General features: G+C 41.0%; 1 protein-coding gene across 1 annotated transcript in view; it reads right to left on the bottom strand.

Moving 5' to 3' along the window:
• The window catches only part of LOC109917840 (electron transfer flavoprotein-ubiquinone oxidoreductase, mitochondrial), a 32,666-nt gene extending 19,709 nt beyond the window's left edge, over positions 1–12,957 (bottom strand). Inside the window, exon 1 of the mRNA XM_048599937.1 lies at positions 12,592–12,957. Coding sequence (XP_048455894.1) covers positions 12,592–12,625 — 34 coding nt within the window. The 5' untranslated portion in view covers positions 12,626–12,957. The remainder of the gene's footprint in view (positions 1–12,591) is intronic.
• Positions 12,958–24,983: the final 12,026 nt, after the last annotated feature.

Genomic DNA, 24,983 nt, shown 5'->3' with positions numbered 1-24,983 from the left:
TCCTTGGTAAACATGATCAAGAGACCTGGATAGTTTGTTGCCTGAATGGTGTCAAGATGAGGTTATTTTGAACCACTTGGAAGTGTATTTAAAAAAGGTAGAAGCATGATATTCCAGTTGCTAAGAACAACATAAGAAAGAGTAAGAAATCCTTTTTGGAGAGTGCCTAGAACTATGCACCAAATTTAGCCATAGGACCTCAATGTTTGTAACTGTTGAATATCCAAGCCATGCGCAAATGGTCATATAGATCATCAAATCAAGTTGAAGCAATGGTGCATTTTCACTTGATGAGGCACTGACATCAGTACTGTGGCAGCAAAGAGCTTCATTATAGAGAGGGGCTCCATCTAAGCTGGGCTAGGAGTAAGATTCTCCCAGAAAGTGTAAATGGGGTTCACAAGGACTTTGAATTAACAGTTATTCCGTTGAACAAATCTTGAGGATTGCTGAGAAAATACATTTTGTGGAAGGTTTTTGTCTTGCACTCATCAGGGAGAAATTCACAGTTATGCTGCATGAGAGACAAATGCTGACTGGTTGTCAAGTGTACTCTGATTGATACAGGTGTTGGTGATGGTGAATCCATGCATTTATTCTGATTGATAATGAAAGTTTAAACAAGGTAGATTGACATTGGTTGTTCAGGGTGTTGCTCTGAGAAATAAACCAACCAAAAGTTATCACTTATTTTGTTCAGTTTAAACAGGCATAGTGTTATTCATTTTCTGTATGCAAAGAAATTTATCTACCACTAAGTGCCCAGTCCGCCTCAAATTACCCTGCAATGATAACTTATCCCAAAAGTTTCAGCAACATTTCACTTTGCTATTATGCAGTAGCAATATGAGTCGTGTTCACCACTAACAGGATACTGTCTTCAAGCCAAAAGGATGTTCTGCTTTTCACACAATTCAGTAACGTGATATATGAATTTCAGTACCAATCTGATGCTAGTTATGTTGCCATATATTCGAAAAACTAAAGGTTTGTATCAAATAGCATGTCCCTTTCACTGTCTGAAACAGGTGAGGTACTAGCCATACCCAACAAGTTTGTGTTAGCAAACCTAGAAGTACTGTGTTTAACATTAGATGTTGATCCTGCATTATCCTGAATATGAAAGGAATACATCGACAACCAATTTAAGATCATCAGCCTCACTTTCAGAGTATTGGAAGTTACATAAATAGTATTAATAAATAGGGTTCTGTTATTTGAACTGTGGCCGTTTCAAGTCAATTAGTGACAACCATTTACTGGTTTATTTCTTAGGACAATGCCCTGACCAGAGTCAACCTGGCAGGTTTAAAATTTAATCAAAGTCCAGCAGTTAACTGTCAAATAGCATTAATGCGTGCATTCTCTATGGGAACGCCTCTGAAATCAGCACAGTCCTCTCATACAGTATTAATGTTGGCTTTCTCCTTGAATTTACATTACTGTGCAATGCCCAGAAACAGTACAACATGTAAAGTTTTGTCAAAATCTGTACTTTTGTAGCAAGACATCAAACTAGTAAACACGAGATGATCCAGCTAGAAAAAGAGTACAGATTGAATTTGATCCTATTGTCAAATTATAATAGCCTGTATTAATGGATTGCCTTTATCATGCTTCTCTCTATCATAACATCAGACATGGGCATATTCACTGATAACTGCATAATGTTCAGCACTATTCACAACTCCTCAGATACCAAAGCAGTCCATATCCAAACGCACCAAGACTTGTACAATATCCAGGCTTGGCCTGAAAAGTGGTAACATTTGTGCCATACAAATGCGAGGCAATTAGACATGCACAAATAGTCATGTGGGAATTTGGTCTAATACCAACATTAGAAATGCAGCTTAAAATGGCAAGGACTGGGCACTTAATACTCAGGGAAACAAAATGTCCAGAGAAAGGAAAGAAAAAAAGGGGAGATAAGGCAGTCAATCAGGGAAGATACGTTGGAATGCAAAGATGTTCTAGAGGGAGCAACGTTGTCGCTGAGAAACAAGAAAGATACGAGCACACAACTGTAGCTATGTTATAGAGTTCCAAGTATTGTGTGAGAGATGTAGCACTAATTTAGCAGGAAAACCTCAAAAGGTATGTAAGAAATGTAATGTTATGATATGATTTTAGGGGACTTTGATTACCAAAAAGAAATGATTGTGATAATGTTAAAGAGGAAAGGAATTGAGGAACATCTACATTGTGCTCAAGGGAACTTCCCAAAACAGTACATTCTCAGTCCAACCAGAAAGGAGGCATTGCTAGTTCAAGTGCTGGAGAATGCGCTGGAACAAGTGGACCAATTGTTTTTGAGAGAATATTTGGATAAGACTGATCATTATGATCAAGATTCAGATTAGTAATGGAAAAGAACAAGGAACATTTAAACATAAAACACCAAAACTGGAAGAGGGCAACTACAATGACACAAGGGTATCTGGCCAGGTAAAACAGAAACAAGGACTGACAAGAAACTATAACAATGAGTGACTTAAGGAGATGAATTAGGTATAGGCCAGGGTACATTTTAACAGGAAGAAAGAATGGAGCCAAAGCTCCTTAGATGACAAAGCAGATAAACAAAAACAGCAATACATGGGGTGAATTGAATAAGGCCAAATGAAACAGGTTTAAAGGGGGAAGTGAAACGGAATATAACAATCCAAAGAGAAAATATAAGAATAGAATGGCAGCAAGCATAAAAAGGAACTGGAAAAATTCCCAGTGGCACGTAAACTAAGTGGGTAGAAAGAGGTCACGTGGATCCTATTCGGAACAAAGGTGATATACGGTTTGAAGTGTAGGGACAGGCTAGAAGATTCTGTACCTACGTTTGCCAAGAAAGAGAATGCTGAAGAAAAAAACTTTATTAGAAGCAGAGATATTAGAGTAATGGATGAGGTGAAAATTGATAGGCAGGACGCACTGAAAGGTTGGGCTATGCTGAGAGTGGAAAAGTTGGCCAGTCCACATGACTTGCATCCCAGGTTTCTGAAGGAAATTGGGTCGAGAAGCAAAAGGAATTGCCATAACCGTCAATTAAAATGGGGGAGATGCCAGAATTGGGAGACTGGTAAATGTGACACCATTATTTAAAGAAGTGTAAAGACATCTCCTAAGAGAAAGCTTTTAAATCCTACATTCCTGAAAAGCAGGGGTATACATTTCAGCAGGTGGCATAGGGAGATGCAACATAGGCTCAAAGGCACAGTTCTAAATAGGGTGTAGGGACAAACGGGCCTGAGGCTTCAGGTGCACAGATTCAAAGCTTATATGTAATAGCACCCATGTGGTCATTTCTGCACACGTGTACTTATGGTCAAACTTAAATAAACCAGCTCAGCTGGGTTACTGACATATAACACAGTGTCTCTTTTCTGTGTTGCAGAAGTAACACAATCTTGCAAAAGCTGGAAATGTGGATCTTCCTTAGCTGAACAAATGTGTGTCGTAGAAGCTTTAAATTAAATCAACAGAGGAACCTAGACTTTTTCTTTCCTCACTGTAAAAATTTCAAACATTTTAAAAAATTCAGTCTTAGTGAAAGAGCTGATTGAACATGTAGAGTGGACTTCTTCAAAGTTGGCTGCATCTAAAGGCTGGGATATAATTGCAATCAGGGATAGTAAGAACTGCCAATGCTGGAGTCAGAGATAACGCAGCGTGGAGCTGGGGGAACACAGCAGGCAAGGCAGCATCAGAAGAGTAGGAAAGTTGACGTTTCGGGTCGGGACCCTTCTTCAGAAATGGGGGAGGGGTAAGGGAGCTCTGAAATAAAGAGAGCGTGTAGGGGGGGGGGTGGGGAAAGTAGGCGGGATGGTAATAGGTGAATGCAGGTAGGGAGTGGTGGGGATTGGTCAGTGAGATGGGAGGAACGGATAGGTGGGAGAAGACAGACAGCTTGTATCAGGTCAAGGAGGCGGGGATGAGAGGGAGGGTTGGTCATGGGATGAGGCCGGGGACGGGGAGATTTTGAAACTAGTAAAGTCCACATTGAGACCATTGGGTTGTAGGCTCCCAAGGCGGAATATGAGGTGCTGCTCCTCCAGTTTCCGGGTGGCGTCGTTGTGACGACACTGGAGGCGGCCCAGGATGGACTTGTCGTCCACGGAGTGGGAGGGGGAGTTGAAGTGGTTCTCGACTAGAAGGTGTTATCGTTTGTCATGAACAGAGCGCAGGTGCTCTACAAAGCAGTCTCCAAGCCTCTGCTTGGTCTCACCAATGTAGAGGAGGCCACATTGGGAGCAGCGGATGCAGTAGACCACATTAGCGGATGTGCAGGTGAACATCTGTCTGATGTGGAAGGTTTTTTGGGTCCTTGGATGGAGGTGAGGGCAGAGGTGTAGGGGCAGGTGTAGCACTTCCTGCGGTTGCAAGGAAAGGTGCCGGGGGAGGGAGAGGTGGTGGTGGTGGTGGGGCTAGTGGGGACAGTGGAGCGGATGAGGAAATCGCGGAGACAGCGGTCCCTACAGACAGCAGATAGGGGTGGGGAGGGAAATATATCCTTTGTTGTGGGGTCAGATTGCAGGTGGCAGAAGTGGCGGAGAATGATACATTGAATCTGGAGGTTAGTGGGGTGATACGTGAGGACAAGGGGAATTCTGTCTTTGTTTTTGTTGCGGGGAGGGGATGTGAGGGCAGAGGTGCGGGAAATGCAAGAGATGCGGTCAAAAGCATTTTCAATCACTGAGCGGGGGGGGGGGGGGGAATGTTGCTGTCCTTGAAATAAGAGGACATCTGGGATCTGTGGGAGTGGAACGCCCCATCTTGGGAGCAGACGCGGTGGAGGTGGAGGAATAGGGAGTAGGAGATCGTATTCTTGTAGGAAGGTGGGTGACAGGATGTGTAGTCTAGGTAGCTGTGGGAATCGGTGGGCCTGAAATAGATATCAGTTTCAAGGTGGTCACCAGAGATGGAGACAGAGAGGTCCAGGAAGGAGAGAGAGGTATCAGAGATGGTCCAGGTGAACTTGAGGTTGGGGTGAAAGGTGTTAGTAAAGTTGATGAACTGTTCAAGCTCCTCATGGGAGCATGAGGCGGCGCCGATACAGTCATCGATGTAGGGGAGGAAGAGGTGGGGATGGGGCCAGCGTAGCTGTAGGAGAGAGACTGTTCCACATATCCTACGAAGAGGGAGGCATAGGTTGGGCCCTTGCGGGTTCCCATGGCCACCCCCTTAGTCTGTAGGAAGTGGGAGGAGTTGAAGGAGAAGTTGTTAAGGGTAAGGACGAGTGAGCAGATGAGGGTGTCGGTGGAGGGGGACTGGTTGAGCCTGTGGGAGAAGAAGGAGGGGAGGGCTTTTAGGCCATCTGCATGGGGAATGCAAGTGTATAGGGACTGGATTTCCATTGTGAAGATGAGGAGTTGGGTGCCAGGGAATTGGAAGTCTTGGAGGAGTGGAGGGCATGGGTGGTGTCCTGGACATAGGTGGGGACTTCCTGGACTGGGGGGAGAAAATAGAGTCAAGGTAAGTGGAGATAAGTTCGGTGGGACAGGAGCAGGCAGAGAAAATGGGTCGGCCAGGGCAGTCAGGTTTGTGGATTTTGGGAAGGAGATAGAAATGGGTGGTGCGGGGTTGGGGAACTATGAGGTTGGAGGCTGTGGGCGGGAGGTCACCTGAGGTGATGAGATTATGGATGGTCTGGAAGATGATCTTTTGGTGGTCAGTGTGGTGTCATGATCGAGGGGGCGGTAGGATGAGGTGTCTGCAAGTTGGTGCCTGGCCTCGGCGATGTAAAAGGTCAGTGTGCCTTACCACAACTGCACCTCTCTTGTCTGCAGGTTTGATGGGGAGGTTAGGGTCGGAGTGAGGGAGCGGTCGGAGTGAGGGAGCGGTCGGAGTGAGGGAGCGGTCGGAGTGAGGGAGCGGGGTGAACAGGTTGAGGCGATCGATGTCGCGACGGCAGTTAGAAATGAAGAGGTCAAGGGAGGGTAGGAGGCCTTGGGGTGGTGTCTTTCGATGCGTTTGTGAAACAGGAATGTATTTCACTGTCAATAACACTCTCAATGTTATTGATAATCTGACTGTTAATCCAGCAGTACAAAAAATTAAAGTGATAGTTTATGGTTCACAACAAAAGATAGGCAGCTAGGAGGGGGATAAGCCAACCATGTAAACCAGGGATGTTATGAAAGTATCAAATTGAAATAAAGAACATACGATGTGACAATGATTAGTGGTAAACCAGAGGCTTGGGGAAGTTTTAAAAACCAAGAGATGACGACAAAAACAAAAAAGAGCGAGAAGATAAACTTTGAGAGTAATATTGCAAGTATTAGAAATTTCTAAAAAGGAAGAGAGAAGCCAAAATGAACATTGGCCCCTGAGAGAACAAGGCTGGGGAAATAAAATGGGAAATCAGGAAGTGTCAGAGAAGTTGAATAGGTACTTTCGACCAGTCTTCACAGTAGAAGATATTCAGAGCACTCCAAAATTACTTACTAATCAAGGGGCAAAAGGAGGACAGGGTGTAAGAATAATAACTATCCGTAGAGAATAAGTTTAGGGAAACTAATGGGGTTAAGGACTGATAGGCTATTTGAAGGCACTACAAAGCAGTGCCTATGCTGATAAAGTGTGGAGCTGGAGGAACACAGCAGGCCAGGCAGCATCAGAGGAGCGGGAAAGTTGACGTTTCGGGTTGGGACCCTTCTTCAGAAAATGCTGACTCCAGCATCTGCAGTTCTTGCGATCTCGGAGTGTCTATGCTAAGTTTTATTATTGCTCATCGACACACTATGAATACCTCTATACAGCTGACTGCAGCCAGATATTACACAGACAGAAAATTTAAACAGACTTAGCATCTCACCAAGTGATGGATTTGAACATGAGTTGACCATTGCTTAGTTAAAAGATCCACTTAAACATCATATGATATGTTTAGTGAATATTATTTTAACACCCAATACCTGTCTTAAAAACCATTCAATTTTAGTAAATAAAATTCTAAAATAAATCTAAACTTAACAATTAAAATCTAAAATCATACTAATATCTATAAGATATATCAAAACATACTAAAATGAACTAAAACAAACCTAAAAAAATTGTAAAATTCTAAAATTCAACAAACAATTAAAATTGTCCTCTGAGTATTCCATAATCTTAACACTCACTAAATCTCTGCAACAATTTGAGTCAATCAGCTTGTCAAATGGAATATTTATTGGGCAAGAGATTTAAAATTCTGAAACCCTAAATAAGTTGAATATGTTTATTATTCTGCTCCACCCATTTTCCTCTCGCATCCGTTATAAAACTGTAAAATGTTGGTACTTCTCTTTGATTCAATCTCATTATCTGTGTGCTCAAATGCTTATACTTTTCCACCTTTTCTTCCCAGACTTTTTCCAACACTCCATCCTCATTCTCAAATCACACTGTAACATCTACAACCACTACCGCAGCGTCTTTCTCGAAGATTAGGTCTGGCTTCCATAACCTTCCATTGTCGTCTCTCAGATGGAGTTCTAAGAAAGTTACCCATAGCACTGGATGTAGTATATTAGCATGGGTACAGAATTAGCTGGCTAATAGAAAATTGGGTTAAGGGGGGGATTTTCAGGATGGCAACCTATAACAAGTAGAATGCCACAAGGATCAGTGCTGGGGCAACATTATTTATAATGCATATTGACTTGATGAGGAAAGTGTATGTACTGTAGCCAAGTTTGCAGAGGACACAAAAATAGGCAGTGGTTAGGATGACACAAAGAGCCTGCAGAGAGATACAGAAAGGTTAAGGGAGAGTCATAGAGTCCTACAGCACTGAGACAGGCCTTCATCCCCGAACTGCTCCATGCCAACCAATATAGCCACCCATGCTAACCCCGTTTCCCTGCACTTGGCCCATATCCTTCTAAACCCTTCATATCTTTGTATTCGTCCAAATCCCTTTTAAATGTTGTTAAGGTACCTGCCTCAACCACTTCCACTAGCAGCTCATTCCATATGCGTACCACCCTGTGTAAAAAAAAAAGTTGCCCCTCAGGTTCCCATGCATTCTTTTCCCTCTTACCTTAAACTGATGGTCTCTAGACCTTGATTCCCCAACCCCGGGAAAAAGACTCAGTGCATTCACCCTATCCATGCCTCTCATGATCTTATACACTTCTATCAGGTGCCCCCTCAGTCTCCTGTTGCTCTGAGGAAAAAGTCCTAGATTGTCCAACCTCTCCCTATAACTCAGTTCCTCGAGTCCTGGCAACATCCTTGTAAATTTCTTCTGAGCTCTTTCCAGTTCAATAACATCCTTCTCATAAGCAAGGTGACCAAAGCTAAACACAATACTCCAAGTGCAGCTTCACCAACGTCCTGTACAATTGCAACATAACTTCCCAACTTCTATACTCAATGCCCTGACTGATAAAGGCCAGTGTGCTAAAAGCCTTCTTCACTGCCCTGCCTCCCTGTGACTCCACTTTCAGAGAACCGTGCACCTGAACTCTAAGGTCCCTCTCTTCCACTACACTACTTAAGGTCCTACCATTAACCATGAAATTCCTACCTTGATTTGACTTTCCAAAATGCAACACCTCACACTTATTTATATTAAATTCTATTTGCCATTTCTTGGCACACTTCCCCAGCTGATCAAGATTCTGCTGCAATTTCTAGTAACCTTTCTCACTGTCCACGATCAGCCTGCTTTAATGTCATCTGCAAATTTACTAATCATGCCTTGTACATTCTTATGCAGTGGGCAAAAACTTGGCAGGTGGAGTTTGGGAAATGTGAGGTTAATCATTTTGGCAGGAAGAATAGGAGCTGAATATTGTTTAAAATTGAAAAGAAAAACTGCAAAAACCTACAGAAAGAGGGATTTGGGAGTACTCATGCATAAATCCCAAAAGAAACTAGCATCCAAGTTCAGCGGGTAGTAGAGAAAGCAAATGGAATAACTTCCTTTATTTCAAAGGGAAGGAAAATACAGATGTTTTGCTAAAAATTATACAGGGCACTAGTCAGACCACAGCTGAAATACTGTGAACAGTGTTGGAGGCAGTCCAGAGAAGATTCATTAGGCTGTACAGAGGGACTGTTATGGGGAAGAGGGTTACTAGGTTGGGTCTGTACGTAATGGAATTTCAAAGAATAAGAGTCAACCTCATTGAAACACAGAAGATTCGTAGGAAACTTGTCAGCATAGATGCAGAGAGCTCTTTTCCCTCTTGTGGAAGGGTCTAGGACTAAAGGGCATAATGGGGTTATTGAATCTTATCTAACGTTATTGAGGCATGCATTGGCTAGAATAAGCTGGCCAAGTATATTGAAGGGGGTTTATGGTGGATACGCAATGGCAGACATTTAAAGAACACATAGATGCACTTCAACAATTGTACGTCCCTATCTGGCATAAGAGTAAAACAGGGAAGGTAGTCAACCATGGCTAATAAGGGAAATCAGTGATAGTGTTAAAGCCAAAGAGGAGGCATATAAGTTGGCCAGAAAAAGCAGCAAACCTAAGGACTGGAAGAAATTTAAAATTCAGCAGAGAAAGACAAAGGATTTAATTCAGAAGGGGAAAATAGAATATGAAAGCAAGCTTGCAGAAAATGTAAAAACTGACTGCAAACGCTTCTACAACAAAGAGATGGCAAATTAGTTGAAGAAATATTTTGAATCTATCTTCACTAAGGAGGACACAAATAACCTTCAGGAAACGCAAGGGGACAGAAGATGAAGCATGAAGGAAGAACTGAAGGAAATCCTTATCAGTCATAAATCGTACTGGGGAAATTGATGGGATTAAAACCCATGTTTTACCCATGTACGTCCCCTTGACCTGATGCTCTGCATCCCACAGCACTTAAGGAAGTAGCCCTAGAAATAGCAGACGCATTGGTAATCATTTTCCAGCAGTCTGTAGACTCTGGAAGAGTTCCAGTGGACTGAAGGGTAGTTAATGTCACCTCATTCTTTACAAAAAAAAAAAAAAGAAAAAAAAAAATGGGCAATTATACGCCAGTTAGCCTGACATCAGTGATGGGGAAAATGCTGGAATTAATTATTAAGGATGTAATAACTGAACATTTGGAAAGCGGTGACAGAATCAGTCCGAGTCAGCATGGATTCACTAAAAGGAAATCGTGCTTGATAAATCATCTGGAATTTTTTGAGGATATGACCAGTAGAGTGGACAAGGAAGAATCAGTAGATGTTGTGTATCTGGACTTTCAAAAGGCTTTTGACAATTTTCCACACAAAAGATTAGTAAGGAAAATTAAAGCTCATGGTATCGGAGGTAATGTATTGACATGAACACAGTACTGATTGGCAGACAGTAAGCAGAGAGTTAGAATAAATGGGTCCCTTTCAGAGTGGCAGGCAGTGAAAAGTGGGATGTCACAGGGTTCGTGCTAGCACCCCACCTGTTCACAAAATACATTAATGATTTGGACAAAGGAATTGAATTCCATATCTCCAAATTTGCAGATGCCACTAAGCTGGGTGACAGCATCTGCTGCGAGGAGGATGCTAAGAGGCATCGGGTGACTTGGACAGATTGGCTGAGTGGGCAAACACTTGGCAAATGCAACATGATGTGGACCACTTTGGTTGCAAAAACAGGAAGGCAGACTATTCTCTGAATGGTGGCAGTTTAGGAAAAGGTGAGATGTGACGAGACCTGGGTGTCACAGCAGAACAGTCACTGAAAGCTGGCATGCAGTTGAAGCAGGCAGTATGGGAAGCTAATGGCATGTTGGCCTTCATAGCAAAAGGATTTGAGTATTAAAGTAAGGATGTTTTGCTGCAGTAATACAGGGCCTTGGTGAGGCCACACCTTGAGTATTATGTGTGGTTTTGGTCTCCTAGGAAGGACATTCTTGCTACTGAGCGAGTCCAGTGACGGTTCAGCAGACTGATACCTGGAATGGCAGGACTGACATACGAGGAAAGACTGGGCTTATACTCACTGGAATTTAGAAAAATGAGGGGGATCTCATAGAAACATACAAAATCCTGATGGGACTGGACAGGCTGGATGCGAGAGGAATGTTGCTGATGTTGGGGGAAGTCCAGACTAGGGGTCACTGTCTAAGAATAAGGGCCAAGTCATTTAGGACTGAGATGAGGAAGAATTTCTTCACTCAGAGTCGTGAACCTGTTGCATCTCTCTCACAGGAAGTTGTTGGGGCCATTTCATTAGATATATTCGAGGGGGAGCTGGACACAGCCCTTGCAGCTAAAGGGATCAAGGGGTATGGACAGGAATGGAACACTAAAATTGCATGATTAACCATGGTCATATTGAAGGTTATGCAGGTACGAAGGGCCAAATGGCCTACTCCTGCACCTATTTTCTATGTTTCTATAATCTCAGAAACAGAAATATTGAGTACAAAGAAACTTGGAAGTTAGGCTGAATCTGAATAAAGCATTAGTTAGGTCCTAAGTATTACACTGCACCTAGTTCTGGTCACCACACTTAAGAAGGATGTGAAGCTTTCAGCGGGTGCAGAAGAGATTTAGTGGATAGTTCCAAGAAGGGAATTTAACTCTAAGTTTAGGTTGGAGAAACTGAAGCTGTTCTCCTTAGAACAAAGGAGAATGAGGGGAGATCTGATAGATGTACTGGTTTATGAAAGGTTTAGTAAAAGTAGATGGAGAAAAGCACTGTCCATTTGGCACTGGAGCAGTACCACCAACACTGCCTACGCAAGATCCTGTGAATCTGCTGGGAAAAAAAGACACACCAACCCCAGCATCATCAATCAGGCTAACATCCCCAGCATCGAAGCACTGATCACCCTTGATCAGCTACAATGGGCTGGGCATGTCATCTGCACGACCGACACAAGACTCTCGAGGCAGGTGCTCTACTCCAAACTTTGAAATGGCAGGCAAACCCCAGGTGGACAGAGGAAGCACTTCAGGGATACTCTCAAGGCCTCGATGGCAAAGTGCAGCATTCTCACAGACACCTGGGAATTGCTGGGCCCCAAGACCAAAGTAGAGGAGGAGCATCCAGGAAGGTATCAAGCACCTCAAAACTTGTCACCAGGAAATAGTGTAAGCCAGACGAAAACAGCCAAAGGAGTGCACTGCCACACCAATGCCCCACCCACCCCTTCCCATGACCACCACCTGCCCCAAATGTAACAGACCCTACAGCTGCCACATTGGTCTGTATAGCCATCTACAGTTTCATCCTGAGAGTGGAAGAGTCATCCTCGCCTGTGAGGGTTTGCCAATGAACGTACATGGAACTGATATAAAGTAAGGGAGATGGAAGACAGTTTGATGAAGAATATTTTTTCACAGTGTACGGTAATGAATGAGACCTGACTGTTAAAAGTGATGAGATGATGCAGAGATGATCAATTATCTCAAAGGTGAATGAATGCACACTTGAAGGAAGAAACATCCAGGTCCACGGTGGGGGCAATTGAACTGATTGGACTGTTGTAAAGAAAGCCAGTCTGGTTTCGATCAGTGGTTGGCAACCTTCTGTGTCGTTTTGACTTTTAACTCAACGTGTTTAAATTACTTTTTAAAACAATGTGCCTAACTGCTACGATTTAAATGTCAATCGGCCTTAGCAGTCAGAGGCCGATCTTTAGTTTGCCAGGCAGGGTCTCTTACCTCGTGCTGTAAACCGGTTAGCCGTCGACCACATTCCACAACAACCCGTCACCCACTCAAAACAATATGACACGGGGTCTTTGAAACTGCAATGTAAAACCCTTCAAGCTCAGGTCACCGTTCCCGTGTCAAACCAAAGCCCTTAGTGAAGCCTCGCTCCGCCCCATCTGCGTTAACTGATTGAAGAGTCACAATACCCGCCTCTTGCGCCTGCGCTGGAACGCATACGGCCCTGTGGGAAATAAGCATTAAAGAACCGGAAATCTGAAAGAAGAGTGCAGGAAAACCACAGCAGGTCCGGCAGCCTGTGTAGTGAAAAAACAGAGCCAATTTTTCGTCAGACCGTTCGTTGTTGAGCCCTGTAGGGAAACTTGTCCTGCCTGTGCTAAGAGCACTGCGCATGCTCACTGGTATCAGGCTACATGTGTATAGCGTCATCCCCGTTGACAATTCGCTTGTGATGACATCAACATTATTATGGTTGCTCTTTAGCAAAGGGGAAAGTAGAGGAAGAGAAACACAATCTTCACCATTCCTTTCAAATTTATGCAGATTCATTTGGAGATTGCGACTTTCTAATAGCATTTTATTTTCACTTTTATAATGACCAATATCTGAGTGTCTCACCCATTCTTAACTCAGTAATATCGGCCAATGCCACCTGTATCGCTGGCTGTTCAATATGTTTATTCAGGTTATCTTAACTACCTCTAAAGCAATGATGTTTCCAAGACTCTCCTAATCGCATTTAGAAGAACTCAATGTCCGTAACCAAATGCAAATCTAATCCTACACCCTGGGTTCAATTCCAGCCTTGGGCGATTGTGTGTGTGGAGTTTGAACATTCTCCTCGAGTCTACGTGGGTTTCCTCCGGGTGCTCCGGTTTCCTTCCACAGTTCGAAGATGTGCAAGTTAGGTGGGTTGGCCATGCTAAATTGCCTGTAGTGTCTAGGGTGGGAAATGCAGGGATAGGGTCGGGGGTGGGATGCACTTCGGAGGGTCAGTGTGGAATCGATGGCCAGAATGGCCTGCTTCCACGCTGTAGGGATTCTACGAAACAGATGTAGAGAGAGGAGATCGGGAGACGGAACGAAGAGAGTTTGAAGAAGTTTCAAGAACTACAAATCCCAGAATGCCGCATTTGGAGTGGTGTCTTGTACGGCCAGTCCGACCTCATCCTCGTTTATGTTTGTTCACCTCCCCGATGGTTAATAACAAATGGTTTACAAATACAGTAAGAATTAAATTTGCTATAAACATAAAAAGCTGTTCGTAAACGATAACATTTGAACCAAGCACCGGAGGAATTTGCGAATGGTTGTAATTAATTTGATGTAGACTTTACATTTTTTTTACTGAACATAAATAATTTGTGACAATAGCGATATAGATTACTAAACGAATGAAAGGCCCGTTATATTAAGTACAGGCACATGTTTGGGCAGAGACTGCGCGGTTTGACAGTTGGTTTGGGCGCGCAGTTTGACGGTTGAGCTCGCGCTTCAGGCTCACTTCAAGGTGAAGATGGAAAGAGTCAAGAGCGAGCGCCAGCTGCAGGAGCTCGAGCTGCAGATCGACCAGGTCAGTGAGGGAGAGGTAACAGAAAACCGGTGGCTGCTGCCTCCCGCCCAACGTGCCGGACTTTTCTAAAAAATAACCTCCTTGGGGCTTCTTCCCCTAGTACGTGACCCCGTCTTCCCCACCAACGTCCGGCATCTCCTCTTCGCGTTTCGCACCCCGGTTGCGGGACCCTGTCTTCCCACCACTCGTGTAGGATCCTTCCATCGCCCATTCTCCCTCCCTCCATCCCACAGCAAACTGTTCCTGCACCCACGGCCCCTCTTCGCAGCACACTTCACAAAGGAAATCCAAAACTTACTGAAATACAAGTAAAACGGTGCAGAAAATCTGAAATGAAAACTGAAGATTCTGGAAAAACTCATCAAGTCTGGCAACATCTGTGGAGAATGCAACAGAATTATGACCTTTCAGAGTAAAGCTGTTACATAAAGTAACTAAAGCCACAGATGTAGTTTGCTAGCATTCATGTTTGCATTACTTTTTTTCCTCCTCCTCTGATTTGCTTTCGTCCTCGCACTCCTGCAGGCTGTGTTTCAACATCATGTGTGGAGTCGTAGTCAAACCTCACTACCACTTGCAAGTTCCCCTCCAAGCTACACACCTTTCTACATTAGAATTATATTGTTTCTTGACTGTCACTGATCAGTAACTCTTCTCAGCAGCACTGGGAATGCATTTACACCACATGGATTACAGTGGTTCAAGCAGGTGGCTCAGAACCACCTTCTTGAGGGTAATTGGAGATGGCACCAGATGTGACAGTGGTTATTTCAAAATGATACATTAGATTTTACTGTCTTCAATTGATCTTGCACCTTAGGCCAACAAAACGTTGCGATTTGTTTTCAAAGTTTATATCGCTTTCTATACAGGTGCAATGTCCAAAATTTCACCCCCATGGGACCAAGATTGTACCACGTTTTGGATCTTCCTATTTAGGTCACATAGTTCTACCAATGCCATATGTGTTGGAGTACTTACATTTGCTTTCTCTGCACTGACCTGTTTTCATAGGAGGTCCTTTACATCAAACGCAAGGGAGTATTTCCGAATTACTCTCTGTGCCTAGTATTTGGAGTTGATTGGGAGAACTGTTTTCTAGAACAACATCACCTGAGTTATAAATTTAGTCCACAGTTAACCTCTTGCAGAAACAATGTTTATGATATTAAAACATAGTGTTTCCCTTCACAATAGTTTTGTCTTGGACTGATTACTCTCTTTCAATTTGCTGTTGTGACAGTTACTGGCATGCACAATTCATAGATGAAAACCTTTAAGGTAATCTGCCTATTTTGTTGAAAATGTCTGGTTTTCAAATAAATTTGATTTTTGGACTGTCAGATTTGTGACACTATACCTGTATGAACATTATAAGGTCATTTTATTAAATGAATAAAACAATAATATTTTGTGAAAGTTGATTTTAAAAAAAATTGGGTCATGGAGAATAAGTTGTGGTCTGAGTTTATCCTGCATCACAAGAAGCATTTGATTTGGTTGATGCCCTTTTATTCTGCTTCTTGGTTTTCATTTTTGCTGATTTTTTTTTCATTTCAGACTGCCATATATTTAACAAAAGTCTGGGAAGTCACATCAGCTCTTTCAGCTCAAGTGGATGACTTAACTGCAAAATGCTCAGAAAATGCTCAGTTCTTGAAAGTATGGAGGGATCTACTCCAAGAGGGATATGAATCCCTGAAACCAAACAACTAACTGCATACACAAAAGAGATGTTAATACCGAGTTTTATGGAAGAAGAACTTAAAGACAAAATGTTTAATGTGGAAACCATGAAGAATCTGCTTGAAGCAAAGCAAACAATCACAAGAGGATGAAACCAAATCAGAGATGCATAAATATCTATTTAGAGTCATGTGTTGAGTGGAGAGTGTTGAAGATCTAGTCTTGGATGCAGTGATGTTGTAACATACCTTTTTTATCTAAGATTTTTATACTTTTGAAACTGGGTGGCAAAATTCAGTATATTTTCTCCCCAGGTAAAGCAGCAATTCATGGCTTTAGCTCAATCATATGGTAAGAAATGTTTGTTATTGAAATTAAAAATATAGAGGGAGTGGGAATGATTATTTAAGCCTATCATAATAATTGCTGTGCCACTATTTTGAAAGTTGAGCTTGGACATGAGGAGTTGTGCGTTTCTAAAGGAGGAATATTCATTTTCATAAATTTCACAGTATACCTTCTAAATTTTTCATAGTAAATCTGACTCACCGTTTACTTGCAATGTGCTATAAATGGTGTTTTAGACAAAAAGGCAGTTTTCTGAGAAACTGGAAAATTGACTGTTGGCTTGAAGTGATCAATGCTGCTGATATTTTTTAATATTAAGGTATGCTAATCTACTATAGTATGCTTGAAAGGTATGAATTTGGAATGCGCGTTGTACAATATAATGCACAAGCTTTTTGCTTCCCTGAGGAAAAGTTGTGAACGTTATGTGTGCATAAATTTGGAAAGGAAGAATACAATGAGTTGGATTAATGCTAATAGATCAGTGGTTAGGCTGCTGTTAAAGTGACAAAATTGATATCATCATTGCTTGTTCCATGATTTTGGGCAAGCTAAAGATTTGTATATTTGTACGCCTTGCTGAAAAATTAAAGTTTAATGGAATAAAATTTTAATAAAATAATAACATCTAGAATTTTTAAATATCTTCACTCTCTGTAACCATTTGAGCATGTTGGGGAATTGAGACAAAAACAGAAATTGCTGGCGAAACTCAGCAAGTCTAGCAGTATATGTGGAGAGAAAGCAGAGTTAATCTTTTGAGTCCAGTGACCACTGGTGACAACACTATTCTGATTTTTCTCTTATTTTGAAAGTGAAAGATCACACTAAGATCCCAGTCAAATGACTTTTCTTCTTCATGCAGAAATATGGATGGTGCATTTTAGTGGACCATTCAAACTGAAGCATTGGCCAGACTCACCCTTGTACTCATTTATCATCTATATGCACACACCTCTGGTAGGTGTTCGCAATGATCACAAACATTTGTTGATATATTTTGATTTATTTTTATTTCATTACCATTTCCAGTTCATGGTGGTCATGTAAATTTGTGCAGACTAAGAGTCGCCTTGCAGCACCTTGAATTGTATGAATCCGTCTCTGCTAAACCATGTATTTTTACAATACACTAAAATATTCAAACACAATGATGTTATCTTGGAAAAAAATATGACTTTTCTAAAATAGTGATCCACTATATGTAAAGATAGAAGTACTTGCTAATACATGATTCCAGTGAGAATCATACTTTGGGCTTTTTAGTATGAAAACCATGAGTTATTTCGACAGACCAAATGTCACAAAGTTTTGCTTAAAGGTTGCCTATAAAACTCAAATCTTCTGAGCAAACTGAACAGTTTACTAGTATGCATGTATAAAAAAGATTTATTTAAAATTATTTACAGTAAAATTGCAGAATATTGTTTGTTATACCATTAACTTGTTCCTTTTGTAATTATGAATGGTATTTTTGTAGATTTTCCATTTCAATTCCTTCATGTATAGTGAATGTGACTTGGAATGGATTTTATTGATATTGCTGGTTGCGTAATAAGGTTTAGGGAATGTGGTTCTACTGTCTAAGAATGTAGTGCAATTCTGTTCCTCTAATTCTGTACTTTAGTCACCAATTGTAAATTCATTGTTCATGTTTAGACGCTGTCTTGTGTTTTGATCCGTATGCCTGTTCAGCATTTCACAATTTTTTTTCAAAAAGTAGTTGAAATATTTGTGTTGTCAGCATTACTATGTTGTAAATGAATAAAATTAACATTTTCAACTTTATCTAGTTCAGCATTGAGATGTGAAGAATTATTGCTCTTACACTTTCAGATTTTTTGGGGATGGGGTTTTTAAGAATGCAGATTTTGATGCATGCTTTCAATTTGCTAAATTTAAATTTGATCTCTGCAATTTTAACAATTAGGCTATAACCAAGAACTAGTTTGGTATTTTTAATGTCATAAATTTTTATATTTGATTTCCCTTGAGGAGCTGCAGGGGTTCCTGTGGAATTTGTTTCTTTCCTTTGTATTTGTTGACCTCCTAACACATTATTTATGTTGATGTAATTCAGTAAGACATTTACAATAAAATACTCTTTAAACTCAAAGGCAGAGATCCCAGGAGCATATCACAGTTTCCACTGGGTCCCTGGCACCAAATGTTGCATTTGCCACAGCATATGAGAATTGCTAACTCAGCAGACACTGACATCCGTCTGCCTTGCCAAACATTAAATAACAAAAGACTGTTCTTTCACACAAAATCAGGCTAAATTGAGGTACATATTGTGAGAATCTAGATGTATGTTTCCCAAGATTTCTTGATAATTTCAGAATTAATTTAATGATACAAAAGGAGGTCATTCGGCCAGTGTCTACTGGCTCCCGAAACAGCTACCCACCTAGTCCTGTTCTCTAGCCTTATCTCCATAGCCCTCTAAATGCATCACAAGTATGTATCCAGCTCTCTTGAAACCTCATATAGAATCTGCTTTCAGCATTCCCAGGCAGTGCATTCCAATTCCTTACAACTCTAAGTAAAGAAGTTTCTCCTCATCTCACTTCTAGTTCTCTTTCTGACAGTTGTGAAATTTTGACCCCTAGTCACTGGTATACCAGCTAATTGAAACAGAATATCCTTTACCCTGTCAAAATTGTTCATAATTTTGAACATCTCAACACCTCGTAATCTTCTCTGTTCCGAGGAGAATAAGACCAATCTTTCCTAAAATCCCTCATTCCTGGTATAATTCTTGTAAATCTGCTTTGTACTTTTCAGGGGTTTAACATTACTCTTTACACAAGGCACCCAGAACTGCTGGGGAGGTGATGTGGTATTAGTGGTATTGTCGCTGGACTGTTAATCCAGTTAACCAGGTAATATTCTGGGGACCCAGGTTCAAATCCTGCCACGACAGATGGTGGCATTTGAATTCAATAAAATTATCTGGAATTAAGAGTCTAATGATGACCGTGAATCCATTGCCGATTGTTGGGGAAAAACTCAACTGGTTCATGAACCTCCTTTAGGGAAGGAAACTGCCATCCTTACTTGGTCTGGCCTACATGTGACTCCAGACCCACAGCAAAGTTGCTGACTCTGAGCTAGTGGGGTGATATGTGAGGACAAGGGGGATTCTGTCTTTGTTTTTGTTGGGGGAGGGGATGTGAGGGCACAGGTATGGGAAATGCAAGAGATGCGGTCGAGAGCATGGGTGACACCAAGTAGAGGCTTGGAGACTTTGTAGAGCACCTGCACTCTGTTCACAACAAACAGCAACATCTTCTGGTTGCAAACCATTTCAACTCCCCCTCCCACTCGCTGGGTGACATGTCCATCCTGGGCCTCCTCCAGTGTCACAATGATTCCACCCGGAAACTGAAGGAGCAGCACCTCATATTCCGCCTTGGGAGCCTACAGCCTAATGGCCTATATGTGGATTTTACCAGTTTCAAAATCTCCCCACCCCCGGCATCATCCCATGACCAACCCTCCCTCTCATCCCCGCCTCCTTGACCTGACACAATCTCTCCCACCTATCTGCTCCTCCCACCTCAATGACAATCCCAAACACTCCCTACGTGCACTCACCTATTACCATCCCACCTACCTTCCCCAGTCCACCCCTCCTCTCTCTATTTATTTCTGAGCTCCCTTCCCCCTCCCCATTTCTGAAGAAGGGTCCCAAACTGAAACATCTACTTTCATGCTCCTCTGCTGTTACCTGGCCTGCTGTGTTCATCCAGCTCCACACTGTGTTATATCTGTTGTCTACCACAGCTAGTAATTCAGTTAGACTTGCTCATTTCTCCTTGGGAACAGCTTTATCTCTCGGTCTTAACTTTGACATTAGGCTTAAGTTGTTCATAGTGTTATCACCCTTCTGTCATCCAATCAACCGTATGATATTTACATAGCACAAGTCTGTGCCAACCAAGTTTAGCTGATAAATAGAAACCATAATTTCACATCTAATTCACTCTGTTTTTAATTAAGACTCCAGTCTTTCAGAGTAATTGTGAGTCCAATGCTGATGACTTACAACACTTAATGTAAGCACACACATTCCTTCAGCAAAACACATTAATGTGAAACATATTAATGCCAATGACCTTTCTAATAATTGTGTCATAACCAGGCATTTTTTTCCCTTTCCATTTCGTTTTGGCTAACTCAGCAAATTTTAGAGCAAAATCTGCAGTGACCAGGTTGCAATTATAGCTAGTGAATGTTATTTCAGGTGTTAGGGTTAATGTTTTGAGGTTGACTCTTTGTGAGTCTATGTTTCGACTACCCATTTCCTGTAAGATCCAGACCACAATCCTGTAAAAGAATGGCTTTGGAAAATCTATAATCAATTATGTGAATGAATTGTCCAGACTCATGCAACTGAACTCTTTATAATTATAGCTTCAATTCTAGTCATATTGGAGCACTTAAGAACAACAGTGTTGGGTACCCTTGAAATCACAGAAGTGTTAGAGTCCAGAAGGAGGCTGTTCAACTCATCATGTCTGCACAAGCTCTCCAAATAAACATCATAACGTAGTGCCACTCTCCTGCCTTTTCCTCATACATACATTGTTGCTATTTAGATAATTAAATGAACTTTTAAATGTTTCAGTTGAACCTGCCTTGATCTCACTTTCAGGCAGTGCATTCCAGATCTGAAATTCTTGTATGAATAAGTTTTTTTCCTCACATCACATTTGCTTCTTTTGTTTCATTAAATCTGCACTTTCTCATTCTTGATACTTCTAAGAGTGGTAACATTTTCTCCCTATCAACTCTGTCCAGCCCACTCATAATTTTGAAAATATCTCCTCTTTGCCTTTTCTCCTTGGAGAACAGTTCTAACCTCTCCGATCTATCCTCACAACTGAAACTTCTCAGACCTCGAACCGTTCTTGTAAATCTCTTCTGCACTCTCTCCAATGCATTCATATCATTCCTGTAGTGCAGCACCCAGAACTATGCACAATACTCCAGCTGAGAATTTTTTTATATATGATCAGCATCACTCCTTGTTCTTGTAGGCTTTGCTCCTGTTAATAATGCCTAGGATAATGTAGCTTTATTAACAGCTTTCTCCACTTGACCTGCCATTTCTAATGATTTGAACATGTACACTCAAGTCATTTTACTCCTGCGCCCCCTTTAGAATTGCCCCCTTCTATTGGAAATCTTAACAGAATAATAGATTATTTAACTACTAAACAATAACTATTCCAATATAGTAACATCCCTTAAACACACCCTTGACAAGGGCAAATTCAGTAGGACAGATTGCCTCACATGCAATTCTAGCAGCAGGAAGTGAACCCCCAGCTTTTAGTTGTAACTGAAAGAGGAAAAAAGAAGCTTCCACATCTAGCTTCAAGACCTGGCAGCTGCTACTGAAAAATGAAAATTAAAAGTCCTGATTCTGTGGGAGCCATTCAGGTTGCTTCTGTTGTTCCTACTTTTAAACAAAACCCAAGGCCTCAAACGCTATTTACTTTGCGAGATTTCATTGGACAGCTTGGTACCTCTGTCTTGAAACCTCTCTTCAAAAAAAAATCCAGTACAAAATACACTCTAAAAGCTATAGTATCATCACAATATGCAGCTCATTGAAGAAACATTTGATGTCCTTTTAGCATTTGACTACACTACTGCAGCTTTTATCTTCTATTGTTTTTCCTTTAGAGGTCAAAGGTTAGATTATGCTCACGCTGTATTTGCTGGTGATCAGTCGTCTTCACCAAAGCAGCCTTTATTGTTAATCTAAGGGAGGCAAGCAGTGTATATGAAGGTCAGACACAGTCTTATTTCTTCATTGTCGTCATCAAACCGTGATTTTTACTTTTAACAAGGCTAAGTGCTTCTAGGGTGATTTGTATTTAACATAATTAAGCTATTTGATCATAGGTTTCAAAATATATGACCAATTTATTTGGTTGTATCATATGAATACATGACTTAATAAAGCTTACTATTCAGCTCGATACGAGTGAATGTGGTAGTTGTCAAGTGTATTGGATATTGAGTGGTGTGATAAAAAGGTGATTGGTGATATTGGTGTGACCTAGAACGAATGACCAATCTTGCAATAAGGGCAGGCCAGAGACTAGCACTGCACATTACACATCATCATAACATTTTGGATGTTGCACAAGCACATAATAAAACAGGTGACAGTGGCCAGAGCAAGATGTGTCTTGTTGAATCATTGCATTGGTATTCAGAAGCTGGTGTTGCAAACACATGACCAGAAGGGAAGTGCCATGAGGTTTTGCTGCCATCCCATATCACTCAATTATCTTCTGTCAAGATTGATCCAAGCATTGAAATCTGAGGGCTTACTAGTTTGTCTTTTCATGGTGTTGATTTAATTTTCAAATCTTTGTTGTCACTGAGGTGTTCAGTCATGTTGGTGTACAAGCACTAATGGTGGCATAGGATATAGACTAAAGGGTATGTGAATAATCATCAGCCTGTCAATGCCATTTCATATGGTTTGTGGCTTTATTGATTATTCCAGTTAGGTAATGAAACCTTTGCTGGAAGGGTCATAATTTTCCTCCAGGTCATTGATACAACAAAAAATATACACAGCACATACCGCCTTGAACTAAGGGAATCGGGTAAATAATTATGTTGTTATCATAATTGGCAAATTTTCTGCCAAGTACAGAAATGAATCTGTTGATACCATTATGTCATCTAGTGAGTGCAAACATCCCAGAACATAAGGTTTAGTGAGCACCATTGTCATCATTTGAGCATGTGCTTAGGTGGTCAGTTAGCTGCAGCATACTATCAGATAACACAGAGCAACAGATCATTAGATATCCTTTTCTTCCCTCTGCACTTGGACAACCACACAGATAGTGAAAAGGACTGTTTTTTATCGTGGAAGATATGAACAACAAAAGCTCCAGGATGAATATCCAAAGAACATTATACCTGAACTGTCTATAGGCAGCTTTGTCAATTAGTTACTCATAAACAACATCCTCCAATTACACTTTTCATCACTTGGCCATCATCAAGTCTTTTGAATTCCAGTCTTTGCAATACTTTCTGAAATCTGTTGGAGGCTTTTATTCTCACTTTCCCTGGTCTGTCAGGTTTACTTTGGATATCAAAGACCAAAGTACATTACAAAAAATGCTGCAAAAATTTTACCCATACAATGCTTACAATCACAAGTGAACCCATTTATGTAGACTTGTCTGAAGATCAGGTCAGACTGCTCTGTTCCAATTTCCAGTCATTCATCAATTAACTTTCCCAAGTTGGCTAAATTTTTATTGTGAAGCAAACTGTTTGATACTGTTCCCATACAAAGAAACTATGCATCCAAGTCTTGACACTATCCAGTCTCTAGCAAATGATCATTTTGACTAAACATCACAAATGTTTCATGTTTTCCATGTTGGTTTGATCAAGTAACTCATTAAGACTTGCTTCTGTCTCCTTGGAAAGACACTTATCTCTTACCCTTAATGAACTTTAGCATAAAACTTAGCTTCTGCTCAGTGTTCACCATCTCAATGTCATCCAATCAACTGTATGATATTTACACAGCACAATTCCATGACAATCACAAACTCAGCTTATAAATGGTCACAATATTAACGCATCTGATTCACTGTTTGTTTTAAACAAAACTTTTCCAGAGTTACTGCACCAATTCAGTCTATTACTGCTGAGTTACACCCCTTTAATCTAAAAACACACACACACACACTCACAGCTACACATTCCTTCAGCAGAACACAAACACTTTAAAAACCTTTCTAATCATTAGGCCATCACCAGGTTTCATATGTTTTCTGTTCATTTCAATCTAATTTAATTTTGGGTAACCCAGCAAATTTTAGGTTAATATTTACACTGTACATACAACCTCTCTCACTAGCCAGTCTAATTCTCTGATGAGTTGAGGAGTGCCTCAATGAGAAGCATAGTTGGCACAGATGTGGCAATTTGTGAGGATCCAGGATTAAAGCACACTGACTGAATCTACTTATGGTCAAAATAACAGCAGCCTGATGCCAGGGCTGTAGTATTGGATCATAAAAATGGCAGGTCCTGCAATATTGCCTTAAATTAAATACAAAGTTCAGTTATTAAGTAGAATCCACTTAAAATTGTGAACATGGGTTCATGAGGTCAATATTTCTACCCCATTTAACCCTCAAACTGTTAAATTTATGCAACATTGAAGCATTCATAATCGTGTAACAACAGAAATCATTAACATTACTTCTGTTGGATATTTACAACATTATTTACAGAACACTGTATTTGATTAAGCTAAGGAATAGAGGTACAATTTTAAGATCACATTTATTTTTAAACCAAGTAGGTTAATTATTCCTAGCGAATACTGCCACAGCTTGACTTTTGGAAGCTGCTACATCATTGTGGAGGTTATCCCAACAATGTCCACATGCTGCAGTAATGAGTGATAACTGACTTCCAAAACATGAGCTTTATGCAAAGAAATATGGATTATGTAAGCTGATTAGTATCTACAAATAGAGTATGTACAGTAATAATTCAAACTGATCAATGAAGACCATAATAAAGCTACTGTGCTGTCACTGTGGCCTCTTCTGCCATGATTCACAATAAGGCACATTAAATATATACTTTATACAAATAGAGAATTTACTTAAATAGTAAATAATCTGTATACATGCATTAACATATTGCATAAAGCCACTAAAACAATACATTAAAACATGGTTCAAGTCATTTATATATCATTCTGAGA

The sequence above is a fragment of the Rhincodon typus genome, chromosome 1 (genome assembly GCF_021869965.1).
Source record: "Rhincodon typus isolate 14 chromosome 1, sRhiTyp1.1, whole genome shotgun sequence".
Lineage (NCBI taxonomy): Eukaryota > Metazoa > Chordata > Chondrichthyes > Orectolobiformes > Rhincodontidae > Rhincodon > Rhincodon typus.
This window is presented reverse-complemented; position numbering and strand designations above follow the sequence as displayed.